Source organism: Cervus canadensis, chromosome 16 (genome assembly GCF_019320065.1).
Source record: "Cervus canadensis isolate Bull #8, Minnesota chromosome 16, ASM1932006v1, whole genome shotgun sequence".
In the NCBI taxonomy this organism is placed as follows: Eukaryota; Metazoa; Chordata; class Mammalia; order Artiodactyla; family Cervidae; genus Cervus; species Cervus canadensis.
Window position 1 is genome coordinate 35,126,409 of NC_057401.1, and position 14,409 is coordinate 35,140,817.

Genomic DNA, 14,409 nt, shown 5'->3' on the forward strand with positions numbered 1-14,409 from the left:
TAGTCGGGGAACCAAGATCCCACAAGCCTCACAGCATGGCCAAACTGTTTTAATTTTTTAAAAAATAAAATGCTACATAAAGTGAAAAATTGGTCATATAATTCATTTGGAAACTTTTTAAAAGAATAAAACATTTCAAGAATTATCTTATTATTTCAAGAATATCTTTACTATTATTTTTTTCTTATTTTAATTCTCATTGGTTTATTATTTCAATAAATTTTAACCCAAGGATAATCATGAAAAGAAAGAAAATGTTGGAAGACTCACACTTTTCCATTTTTCAAAATTAATTACATGTTAATGTTTGTAGTAGCTTTATTCATAAAGCTTTGTTGGCAAAATATGTTTTGCCAATGGGACAGATGTTTAGTGAGAGGGAAAGAAGGAAGTAATGAAGATGTTTCAAGAAGGAGAGAATAATCAACTGTGTCAAACACTGCTGAGAGTTACAGTGTTAGGAGAATTGAGAACTGACCACCAGTTATGAATCACATGATGGTGGGGTGGCATGAACAGGTAAGTGAGTTAGTGTTGAAGTGTGTGTTGGTCGCTCAGTTCTGTCTGACTTTTTGCGAACCCATGGACTGTAGCCTGCCAGGCTCCCTGTCCATGGAATTCTCCAAGCAAGAATATTGGCATGCATGGGCATTCCCTTCTCCAGAGGATCTTCCCGACTAAGGGATCGAACCCAGGTCTCCCACAATGCAGGTGGATTCTTTACCACCTGTGCACCTAAGGTACTAAAAGATAGTAATTAAACTGCCTGGAAAATAGATTAAAATCTGTAGAATTGTCAGAGATCCCATTCATCTCTTTCCAAAACAGAAATCTGTCTGTCAAGATAGTAATTAAGCTGCCTGGATAATAGATTAAAATCTGTAGAATTGTCAGAGATCCCATTCATCTCTTTCCAAAACAGAAATTTGTCTCTTTGCTTATTTAAGGAAAAAAAAAAAAAAAAAGAACTTCTAGTGCCACGCAGTAAATACGTGTCTGATCTAGTTTCACTTCATTAAATGTCTACCTCTGGCCCCAGAAAATAGCTCATGATTTGCAACAAAAGGAACACCTCAATATCCATGAGACATGCCCGGCCCTCAGGGATGTAGATCCTAAACTGCTTTGGCTTCCTCAATCTTGCACACTACTTCACACTTTTATTCTCCCTCTCAGCTTAACTCAGCTCCACCTCCACTGACTTCTCTTCCTGGCCCCTTAATTTAATGTGTAGCGGGCTCACCTCCCAGTCAGTTCCTAGTTTACCATCTTCTTCTACTCCCAGACTCAGGAGTCACTGCTTCTCAGCACAACGGGCGCTACTCAATCCAGTTCTTTTTTCTTTTTTTGCAGTATAGCTTTTGGGGGGTGGCTTTTTTTTTAATTGGAGGATAATTGCTTTAGAATGCTGTGGTGTTCTCTGCCATACATCAATGCCAATCAGCTATCTATCTATCTATCTATACCTCCTCCCATTTGGAATCTCACTTCCTATGCTTTGTCCTAACAGAAATCCAGCCTATGCAGGTCTTGAAGGCAGGCTTCAAAAGAGAGGTCTTTTACTGATATATATTGATTAGAGTTGAAATAGCATCTAGAAATAGAAAGTATATTTCTAACAGGACCAAAAGAGGATGATCCCTACTACAGAGGACATTAACATAAAACACGATCACCTTAGTCGTTGAGTACACAGAATATGAGCACAAATAGTAAGTTAAACTGAAGAAATACTAAAAGACTATGAATGCTGTTTCTTGTTTGTAAAGACAAGAGTATGACAAAGGCAATGGGAATGTTAAGTACCCTTGTGTTAAAACAGTGACCAAAATTAGTCATAATAGAAAATGAAGTTCAACTGAGGATTCTTAAATGAATCTATAAACAGATTCAGTATCATGGCTCACATTAGTGGAAAAAAAATTTTAAGTGACACCTATTAAAGAACAGTCAGTGATGAAAACACTTTTTCATCAAATAAACTAGGTTTTCTCTCTTTCTCCTTTATCTAAACATAGGCACTCCTAGGGGAAAAAAAAAGTTTCCTTCCTTTATTTAACATTCTGGAAAGAGCCTAGTAGAAAGAATGAAGCATCTATTTATTTCTCATAGTCTGCTAGACTGTGCATACAGAGAGGACATTATCAAGCCATGACCACTATTGGTTTCATCTAATTCACACGCACTCATGCACTCACGTGCACAGAGGTGTGCTGATCTACAGTTATCAATCCGCACCCTCATGACGGCCTCATGACAAAAGCTGTGACAGCTGCCCCACCACAGTGCCACTTGTAGTCACTGAATGAGGTGAGGCTCTGTGACTCGTAAAATGAAAGTACCCATGTTTTTAGCATAGTGAGTTAACTAGCAAAGGCAACTCCTCTGAAGAGAGGAAATGCTTCAGGGAATGTACTATCAGCTTTAATCCAAAAGTTCTCCTTAACTGGAGTCCATTCATGGCTTCAGAAATCTTCAAACTTCCTAAAATTGTCAGCAAAAGTTTGTGTCAGTATACTTTGCTGGAGAAAATGTTCATAGCCTAATTTTGGGAGTTGGCAATCTTCTTCTCTAATGGACTTGTTTTTTAGTCACTCAGTCATATCCAACTCTTTGCGACCGCATGGCCTGCAACACGCCAGCCTTTCCTGTCCTTCACCTTCTCCCAGAGCTTGCTCAAACTCATGTTCATTGAATTGGTGATGCCATCCAACCATCTCCTCCTCTGTCATCCCCTTTTCCTCCTGCCTTCAATCTTTCCCAGCATCAGGGTCTTTTCTAATGAGTCGGCTCTTAGCATCAGGTGGCCAAAGTATTGGAGCTTCAGCTTCAACATGAGTCTTTCCAGTGAATATTCAGGATTGAAATCCTTTAGGATGGACTACATAGTAACTATTTTCAGATTTCTGGGTCACATGGTCTTTGAAGGAACTACTCAAACTCTACCACCATAAGCACAAGAAGCAATCACAGACAACAATAAGTGAACAGGCATGGCTGTGTTCCAGTAAAACTTTTATTTACAAAAACAGTGCAGGCTGGATTTGGATCACAGACTGCAGTCTGCCAAACCCTGTGTAATCCATCACATTCTTAGTCATTCCCTTCTATGAATCAAGGCCTCTGAAATTCAAATCTTTCTAACTACTGAGCAATTTTTAAATACATGTGAAGATACCAAAGAGATAGATTCATTCTTCTTTGATCGACTCAACTCCAATGACCTTTTCTCCAAGATATTGCAGTAGCTCCAACTATAGCTAACTTTGTCCACAGATGGTTCCTTTTCTGGAATCATGAATGTTCTTTTCAACATCCTAAATTTCAACCAATCACATAAACCTGAGTGTCCTTTTGCTGTACTTATAATGAACAACTTTTATTCTGGAATAAATCCCTCTTCTTCAGCATTGTATTCCATTCAAACACCTCATGCTCATAAACAGGCTCAAGAAGATCATAGCATGCGTGCATACTAAGTCGCTCAGTCATGTCCAACTCTTTGTGACCCCATGGACTGTAGCCCACCAGACTCCTTTGTCCATGGAATTCTGCAGGCAAGAATACTGGAGTGGGTTGCCATTTCCTTCTCCGAGGGATCTTCCCTACCCAGGGATTGAACCTGGGTCTCCTGCATTGCAGGCAGATTCTTTACTGTCTGAGCCACCAGAGAAGCCTTAAAAAAAGGTTGTGTCCAACTCTTTGCGATCCCATGGAGTATAGAGTCCATGGAATTCTCCAGGCAAGAATACTGGAGTGGGTAGCCTTTCCCTTCTCCAGGGGATCTTCCCAACCCAGGGATTGAACCCAGGTCTCCTGTATTGCAGGCAGATTCTTTACCAGCTGAGCCACAAGGGAAGCCCAAGAATATCATATGAATATGCCCAAGACTCTCTTATAACTTTAGATTTTGTAACCCTGAAAGCTCCCACAAGTCTTAACAATTTTTCTCTCACACTATCAATAGCTATTCTAAGCCTTTACTATTCTACATAAGGCCTCATTCCATTTCCCAACACAAAACTAGGAAATGATTCAGTGGCTACATGGTGACACCTTCAATTTCTTATCTAAGGCCAACCACTTGTAAACGTATCTGCATACGAGCCCAATCTCATCCCTCTATTTCCAATGTGAATACATTTCCTCCTCCCACTCAAAGCTAAGTCCTACTCTTATGCTTGATCTCCCTCACTATCACCTCCTTCGGGGACTTTCATTATTACTTAGTATGTATGGTATTTGCAGGACTGTATTAGTTTCCTATTTCTGTGTAACAAATTACCACAAACTTAGGGGCTTAAAACAACTCTTAGTTTATTAGCTAACAGTTTGGGAGGTCAGAAGGCCAGTCACAATCCAGAAAGTTGAATTTTCTGCTCGGGGTCTCGGAGGCTGAAATCAGGATGTTCGGAGGGCCACATTCCTTTGTGGAAGCTCAAGGGAAGCATTCACTTCCAAGCTCACTCAGGCTGCTGGCAGAACGCAACTTCCTGTGGTCGCAAGACTAAGATGCCTATTTCATTGCCTCTGTCAGCTGGGAGCTGCTCACAGCATCTAGAAGCTGTGTGCCTTCCTCACTACATGGATTCCTCCACCTTCAAAGCCAACAAATGAGAAACTTCTTTTTTTTACCTGATTAGACAAAGCCATTCCCAAAAACCTTTGCAAAACAGTCCCTTCTTGACATATACACCCTACTATGTATAAAAGAGATTAACTAATAAGGACCTACTATACAGCACAGGGAACTCCACTCAATACTCTGTAATGGCCTATATGGGGAAAGAAACTAAAGAAGAGCTGGATATATGTATATGTATAACTGATTCACTTTGCTGTGTACCTGAAACAAACAGAACATTGTAAATCAACTCTAGTCCAATAAAAAAGTTTTTAAAAAACAATAGGGGGAAAAAATCCCTTCTTGATATATATCTCTTGCTGAAACAGCTAAGAAATAAAATCCTTAAGGTTCCTAGAAGTCAACTGGTTTGATTGTGAAAATAAAGTCTGTGAGGCACACGCTTCATTTCTTGAAGCAGCCTTTAGTGTAACTGAATATTCTGACCTTTGGATCTTTCTGAAGTTTTAGTAAAAGGTTATACAGCACACGCTGGGCTTTTTGTCTGTGTCACACTTTCAGAAACAATTTCTTCACTTTAACATTCTTTGCCATATGGATAGGCTCAAAATTAACTAAATCATCTAGTACTTGTTTCTGTTTAACAAGACTTTTCTCAATTTACCTTTTGTTCTCATCTTTTACTATAAGTAGCAAGAAAAAAACAGGCAGTACTTTCAACATTTTGGTTGGAGATCTCCTTGGCTATAGCTATCTATCCAACTTCATCATTCAGTTTTCTGCTTGCATATTCAAAGCCCGAAAAGAGAATCCCTCTCGAGTCAAATCCCTCAAATTTCAAAATCTTTTTTGCCAGGAAGAGATCAATCCCTATTAACGGCTCATCTGATTAGGCAGGATCCACTGAGGATAATCTTTCTTTCTTAAAGTTAACTGTGAAGACAATATAATCTAATTGCAGAAGGATCTCATTATACTCATGGGTCACATCCACACTCAAGGAGAGGGGCAGGGAATCTTGGGTGCCACACTGGAACTCTCCCTACAGGGACTATTATGTAGCAAATTTGAAATTACTTTCTATGTACAATAGGAAGTGTTGTTCCTATTGTCACTAAGTCATGTCCAACTCTTTGAGATCCCATGGACTAGCAGCACACCAGGCTTCCCTGTCCTTCACTATCTCCCAGAGTTTGCTCAAACTCATGTCTACTGTGTCGATGAAATCATCCAACCACCTCATCCTCTGTTGCCTCCTCCTCCTCCTGCCTCAATCTTTCTCAGCATCAGGGTCTTTTCTAATGAGTCAGCTCTTCACATCAGGTGGTCAAAGTATCGGAGCTTCAGCTTCAGCATCAGTCCATCCAATGACTATTCACGGTTGATTTCCTTTAGGACTGACTGATTTGATCTCCTTGTTGTCCAAAGGACTCTCAAAAGTCTTCCCCAGCACCACAATTCAAAAGCATCAATTCATCAGCACTCAGCCTTCATTATGGTCTAACTCTCACATCTGTATATGACTATAGGAAAAACCATAGCTTTGACTATACGGACCTTGAACAAGCGAGTAAATACACTGGTGATGCTGGAGGACAAGTTTTTCACTGGAGAAGTGAAATACAAATACTGAATGGGGAAAGGCTAGGAAGTTGGATTCAGATTGGATGTATCACAGTGAACTCATGATTTTTTTTATATATATTTTGCTTATTCTTTGGTTGGTTGGTTGGTTTATCCCTCCAGCCCCAACTGTGTCTTCTGAAATATTCTAGAAGATTAACACCTCAGCAACAATGAACATAAGCAGTGCCCTAGATCTTGATTTGTTAATAGAATTCCCAATTCAAGAGAGCCATGGAATGCTAGAAAAATCAGAACAGAATAGTACAAGGTGAGCCAGGAACATTTTGTTGTGCCAGAATGTAAGAAAGTACCCCCGAAATGATGGGGATAGGTCAAAAGGATAGAAACCAGTGTAATGGAGTTTCTATTAGAGAAAAAGCTCTGGAAATATTCAGAATTTGGAAAGAAACACAATGTATTTTAAATGAATTCATTTTTTAGAGTTATATTTGCAGTTAAAATCACCAGTTACAACTGCTTGAGGAAATAAAAATATACCTAAAATCCACAGTTTACAATATTTGACTCCTAAGAAACAATATTTACCATTAAAAAGACATGACTAAAATATTTCATTTCCAAATAATAAAGGCAATTTTTTGGAGAGGTTTTATATCAGAATAACTACATGTACTATTCAAACATAAACAAAGTATTTGAAAGTACCTTTTTCCCAAAATTCCTTATAAAACTTCTAATCTCCCTAATTAAAGTACAATCATAGAGGAATGGCCCACTAAAGTGTCCAAGCGTTATAGTGTCCTCTGAGTCTGTCCTTTCCCACTGTAGCCAAGTAATTATGAAATAAATGGCACAGAACCGTTATTAAAGTTGAAAAGGGCTGAAGGTAAAGTATGGGTCTACGAGTTTAAAAGAATAGAGAAAAACATTCTTTGGGACTTCCCTGGTGGTCCAGTGGTTAAGACTCTGCACTTCCCCTGCAGAGGCCTGGGTTCAATCCCTGGTCAGAGAAATAACATCCCACATGCTGTTGGGGGCCAAAAAAAGAAAAACACTCTCTGACTGGAAGTAACATACTAAAATTCTGGTTTAGAATAAATGAGTTTTAGATGACAATATAACTACAGTTTTTAAAGTATGTGTTTGAATGGTTTAAGGGTTGATTCTTGTTTATCCTTGTCCTACTTTCCTAGTGACTTAAACCTGAAGAAGTAACGTCCCATTTTCCCAGATAATATAAGCAATAAATCCTATGAAGTGGAGATCAGTGATCTTCATATTCTAAAGAAACAGCAGAACCTGATTTTCAAAGAATATCTTATAAAGAACTTCAATACGGAAAACAGACAAAACTGGAATCTCTCTGGCTGAAGGAGGCCCCCTGCCCCTCACTCCCACTCTGAGGCCTCGCATTCCACTCTACTACATAGCTCCAAACAATACCTTATGTAAAGGTTCTTGTGTGATCAAAAAAAAATGTTTTTCAGATTCATAAAGGAAAAAAGGTATACAAAAACTGAAATCTTAATTGTGATTATATTTGGGTTGTAGAATTATGAGTAATTTTTCCTTTTCAAATTTTTAACAGTCAATAAAAATTACTGTTAAAAATTCAATAAATTAGTTTTTGAAGGTATAAATATAAATACTCTCCCTGTAATGCAATATGTAACAGAAATACATATATATATATATCTCACTAGAAGCATACCCCTAAAAAAATACACATGTTCACATAAAGATATAAAGAGATAAAAATCTAACAATATAACAATTTAATAACATAATTAGAAAGGCCTGTTTATATTTGAAGTACATAATATTTTATCATAACAGATCAGATATATTTAATAGTTTCTTTTAATGCTCTATTGGTTGAACTTTCCAGTAAAGCCACAGTTATTAATTACTCTTCGAATCAGAAAAAAGTTTTAAAAGTTAAGAAAAAGTGTCCCATAAAATCTGCTTCCTTCAAATAATAATACTTGCATTTCTAAAACCCATCACTCAAGTCAAGGAGTACAATTAAGCTAAAAATAGTATTTCCTAAATAAACAGTCAATTATATTTGCTTCTGAGAAATGGAGAGAGTAAGTATTAACCATGATTTTGAAATCAAAATAGAGATAACATTAGACAAGATTGAGAGAGTTAGAGTATTAAGTTAAAATAGACAGTTGTTTTTCGCATATTGGTAATTAACTTAATATTTTAATTTCCTATATATCTACATAGCTTTATCCACCTTCACTCTACTTTCCCAATAATTTTACTATATGCACTATATACATACTTTTATATATATATATATATATATATATATATATATATACTTTTATATATATATATGTTCAGTCACTAAGTAGTCATGCCTGACCCTTTTGTGACCCCATGGACTGTATGTAGCTCACCATGGGATTTTCTAGGCAAGAATACTGGACTTGGTTGCCATTTCCTTCTTCAGGGGCTCTTCTTGACCCAGGAGTCGAATCCACATTTCTTGCTTTGCAGGCAGATTCTTTACCACTGAGCCACCTCTGTGTGTGCCTGTGTGCTAAGTCACTCAGTCGTGTCCGACTGCGAGACTATGGACTGTAGCCCGCCAGGCTCCTCTGTCCCTGGGATATTCCCTGCAAGAATACTAGAGCGGGTTGCCATGTCCTTCTCCAGGGGATCTTCCCAATCTAGGGATTGAATCTGTGTCTCCTGCGACTCCTGAACTGCAGGCGGATTCTTTACCACTGAAGCCACAAAATAAGCCCACTTGCACGTGCGTGCCTGTGTGTATGTACGTGTGTGAAACTGAAACTGCAGAAATAACCAGATACAGAACCACCAGATCCCTTTCGTCTTGAAATTTTCTTGGCTAAAACCTAAATCCACAAAGTCTTAGTTTTTGTAATGTAAGAAGCCCTGAGCAGCTGAAATATTAGTAAGAACTTAGAAACTAGCAAAAAGAACATCTTTTCCTCACATTTTTAAAGAAAAATTGTCTGTGGTAACCATAAACTAAAAAAGAATAAGTTAAATAAGAGTTTTTAAAGCATTCATCTCTACAAACTCACTGTTTAAATAAAGTTTGGGATTCTCAAAAAGCTTCAGATCAAACAGATAAAAACAGAATGATTTGAGTGTAAGACAGAGAGGCTGATCTGGAGCACCGTCTGCTTTATTTCCTTATCACCATCACCCTAAAAAAACATCTTGGGTAGAAACTTTAGGGAGGTGATTTTAAGATAAGGGGAGAGGAACTCTAGTGGAATACATCAAGGGAAAAAACCATTATTCAAGTCACCATTTCAATACAATTGCATACAGCATTATGTTTAAGTTATATCTGAATGCTGTTTGAACCATCTAACACACACTGGACACTCAGTGAACAGCCAATAAACAAAAGGAAAGGCATGAGACTGCAACCCTCAGTAGGACTGCAAGGTATTTCAGTAGACTTCAGCAGAGGGCAGTTTGAAATACACTGTATTAATTTATAGCAGAAATTACGGCAGCAACAATAAGCTGTGAGTAAATATGCATGGAATTAATTAAATTCACTAAAATATTCGGGGTCATACTTACCTTGGTATTGGCCATATCCACAATATACTGGTCTCCTTTTATACATTCCATTACTTCAAAACCATCTCTGTCAATCACTTTGGCCTGAGAACTTCCAGATACAACAAGTATCATGTCTCCCGTGTTACTGTACTGTAATGACTTGATCTGATGGCTACGCAAGAAAAAAAAAATTGTGGTAAGACACAGAGTATGTTTATACTATCACTCCATTAAGCACTGTCAGAAAAAAAAACTTCATTCAACTATACAAGTTGATAATTCTATAAAATCACGAGCATCAACCTCAAAAGGGCCCTCAACACCAGTGGCTATCCTAGTAAGCTCTCCTCTCCCTCTCCACAGCAATCTATTAAAAACCTCTCTACTCACCTTAAATCTTCAACCCAAATAACTCCCCATCTCTAGTTCTTGCTTCTTCCTGCTTTGTCCCAGAAGAAACATATAAGGACTGCCTCAGTGTGCTCTCATCACTGTTATAAATGTATCTGCTTCTGAACTCTTCCCTTGCTTCTTCTCTTTGATTACAATGATGAAAATGAACCTCTTCCTGCCCAAGGCATATCTACTACCTATATTTTGGATCCCACTCCTTCCAGTCTCCTTGGGAACTTATGACTAACCTCTCTCTCCTCCCCTTCTCAGCTAAGCTATCTAAACAAGTTTTCGTCTCCTCCCTTATTTCTCTAGCACCCAGGTGGCACTAGTGGTAAAGAATCTGACCTGCCAATGCAGGAGACACAAGAGACTTGAGTTCAATCCCTGGGTCGGGAAGATCCCCTGGAGAAGGGAATGGCAACCCACTCCAGTATTCTTGCCTGGAAAATTCCAAGGCCAGAGGAGCCTGGCAGGCTATAGTCCATGAGTTACAAAGAGTCAGACACAACTGAGCATACACACACATACACACTATACATAGAGTATCCTTTTCACCCTCACCACCCCACTGAAAGTGATCCTGCCACTGTGGCTATAGTGGATGCTGTGGTGACCACCCACATCAATCCTTTCAAGACTGAAGTACTCATTCCCCAGCTTCCAGGATTTGACCTGCTGGTGGCTTACAACTGAAGTCTCAGAAATTTCTCTGAGTTGCAGAGAACTCCCTCATCCAAGGTTATGTTGCTATCCCAAAGCAGCCCACATTTAAGGACTGGCCAATGTGCAGTAAAATGGCCCAGCCCTCTGGTTCAACTGGAATACCTCAGAAGGGTTATTCCAGCTTCAGATCTCCCTGTGGAAATCAGTTGAGGTTTCTGTTGCAACCACCTGGCAATTCAGTTCCTCCATCTTCCTAATGCTGTTTTCCTCACAGCTTCTCTCATAGAAGCCCTCCTCCAGAAAGCACTACTCCACTTCTCTCCAGAAGCACTCCTCAGCAAACCTCCTACATGCAAATCCTGAAGCTTCAAAGTGAGTCTTGGGAGAATCAAACCTGAGAGGGCTGATGTCAAAGTAGACCTATGGAGCTATTCCAAAATAAGATTTCAGAGTGATGTCAATCATGGACTGGTTAGCAATGAGGACCCCTTCTCTGGTGGTACCTAGTCCCTGATGAGCTGCAGCAGTGCAACTGCATTGCTAAAACTGTTGGTGAGAGGGAAGGCACTGGCTGGTGCAATATTTCAGGCATTTGAGAGTACAGGAAAAGAAGTAATTGAAAGGATTAGGGAACTAGGTAGCTATTGCTAGGTGCAGTAAATACAATGAAGAAAGTAAATGAAAGGCTGAGGATGGTCATCACCAACTAAAGACTATAGTGTGGAGGCTGGAGTGTCTATATGGCAGCATATAAAGACAGGGTTATCGCTCTCTCAGGTAAGTGCTGTGCAGTCACTGATCCCGCAAAGCAGGTGTTTCTACCTCTATTAGGAAGGAAAACCAAAAGCAGTGGACATTCACATGTAAATCAACAGCAGCATACATTTACATGCTTCAACCAGAGCTATGTTAATTTTCTAGTCCTCTGTCTTAATATAGTCCCAAGGGACCTGGATGACCTGGACAATACAAAGAAATTCATGCTGGTCCCAGATCTCCATGATAGCATGTTAACTGTATCGGGTGAACAAATTGTATCAACTACATTGGTTAGACATGCTTTCCAGTAGATGAGAGGTAAAACGTAGAAAAGATCAGGAGACTGAGAAAAGAAGATATGGGATGATCCATGTAGACAGACAAACAAATGTAGAAATCAAAAATGAAGCTCTTTGTATCACATGTTAATCCCAGAAAGCATCATACTTAAAAGAGGCAATGAACAACCATGCAGACAAAGTGAGTTGGCCGGTTCAGTTGACACTAGCTAGCTTTTGTCCTCATCCACCCTACTCTTAATGCAGTAGGCTCATAAATGAACCAGTGGTGGTGGGAAAAGGGAGGAAAGTCACGCATAGGAAAGAGAACAGCTCTCAAAGCTAACCTAACTGCTGCTGAAGAGCCAACCGGCCAGTAACAGAGGACTACGGTAAGCCCCCCGCCCACAATCAATACTAGGCTAGTTAATATGCAAAATGTGAAAAATTATAGTCAGTGTACCTGATGCGAACAGCTGACTCGTTTGAAAAGACCCTGATGCTGGGAAAGATCGAGGGCACGAGGAAAAGGGGACAACAGAGGATGAGATGGTTGGATGGCATCACCGACTCAATGGACATGGGTTTGGGTAAACTCCGGGAGTTGGTGATGGACAGGGAGGCCTGGCGTGCTGCGGTGCATGGGGTCGCAAAGAGTCAGACTGAGTAACTGAACTGTACAGGGAAAAACAGAGTGGGAAAGGCAGAGTAGGTACAAAGGGGGCAAGAATAAATATTTTAAATCGAGTGGTCAGGAAGTAAATGACTAAAGTGTCTTATCAGGTAACTGAGGAAGTAAGTTATGTAGATATTATCAGGAAATTAATAGAAAGGATTTGCAGCAAAAGAATACTTGGTATATTCCCAATGTGGCTGTAACAAAGAGAGCAAAAAGAACCGAAGTTGGAGACAAGGTAAGAAGGCAGCAATTAGGCTGGTGCAGAGAGCCATTTAAGCCACCAAAAGGACCTTGGTTTCACTCTCTTTGGAAGAAATGAGAGGCAATCCAGCAGACCATTATAAGGTGAGAAATGACACAACCTGACCTACACTGTACAAAACCACTTTTTTTGTGCCTGGACTATTTCATAGTCTGAGGTCTATGAAGCCCTTCTTAGCATGTTTTTTAAACATATTTAAAAAAAAATACACCACATACACCATGGAAATCATTTATAAAGAACTAACGATAAAAATATTTTTTTAAATTTGTGACATAATATGTGAGTTTCTAGACTAACGTATCAAGTAACTATGCCTAGAGGCAGGGCTAATAACTACTGTAATTTCAAAGCAGTGATGAGCATGAAAGTGGAAGTGAAAGTGAAAATGTTAGTCACTCAGCCATGTCCAACTCTTTGCAACCCCATGGTGTATAGCCTCTGTCCATGGAAATCTCCAGGCAAGGATACTGGAGTGGGTAGCTGTTCCCTTCTCCAGGGGATCTTCCCCACCCAGGGATCAAAGCTGAGTCTCCCACACTGCAGGCAGATTCTTTACCATTTGAGCAACCAAGGAAGCATCTGTAACAATGGTAATGTGTTATGAAAATATTTGAAATCTGCAGGTATACCTGTGACTTTGTTGTCTACTTTTACAATTAAAGGAAGTGCTAAATTTCAGCTAGAGTTTAGTAAGAGGAAAGAAATTATTATTTAGGTTCATAGAAATTGGGAGAACCAGATACTGACCTTCTAAGCCAAGCCATAGAATTTTAAATAACCATTATTAATAAATTAAATGACAAGGTAAAATTTTACATTTGTTGTTATTTAGTTGCTAAGTCATGTGACCCCATGGACTCAACATAAACCATGAGGTCTTTCGTGACCCCATGGCCTACAGCCCGACAGGTTCCCCTGTCCGTGGAATTTCCCAGGTAAGAATACTGGAGTGGGTTGCCATTTCCTTCTCTTGAAGACTTTTCCAACCCAGGGATCAAACCTGCATCTTCTGCATTAGCAGGTGGATTCTTTACTACTGAGCCACCAGGGAAGCCTAGTAGAAAGAATTCTCAAAGAATTCTGGAGTATACATACACACAGTACTCAACCATAAAAAAGAACAAAATTTTGCCATTTGCAACAACATGAAGAGACCAAGAGGGTACTATGCTTACTGAAATAAGTCAGACAGAGAAAGACAAATACTATATGTTATCACTTATATGTGGAATCTAAAAATAAAACAAATAAATAAATATAATGCAACAGACTAAGAGATATAAAGAACAAACTCATGGTTACCAGTGGGAAGACGGATGAGGAGACAGGCAAGATAGGGGCAGAGGATAAAGAGATACAAACTACTACCTAGAAAATAAATAAGATATGAGGATATATGTACTATATATATATATATATATATATATTGTACAGCATAGGGAAGAGCACCAATACTTGATAACTTTAAATGGTATATAATCTATAAAAATATTGAATCACTATCTAATAAAACTGAAACTAATATTACAAATCAACTATATTTTAATTTTAAAAAACAGGTAGAAAATAAAATTAATAATCAAAGTCCAAAATATAAAATTTCTCTATCAAAAATAAAAATGATCACATTTTTTTA

General features: G+C 38.9%; 1 protein-coding gene and 1 non-coding gene across 2 annotated transcripts in view; one reads left to right on the forward strand and one right to left on the reverse strand.

Moving 5' to 3' along the window:
- The window catches only part of WDR70 (WD repeat domain 70), a 268,401-nt gene that overhangs the window by 176,147 nt on the left and 77,845 nt on the right, over positions 1–14,409 (reverse strand). Inside the window, exon 8 of the mRNA XM_043488519.1 lies at positions 9,752–9,905. Coding sequence (XP_043344454.1) covers positions 9,752–9,905 — 154 coding nt within the window. The remainder of the gene's footprint in view (positions 1–9,751; positions 9,906–14,409) is intronic.
- Positions 7,113–7,184, forward strand: TRNAG-UCC. Its single transcript has one exon. It is a non-coding gene; the product is annotated as a tRNA-Gly (tRNA).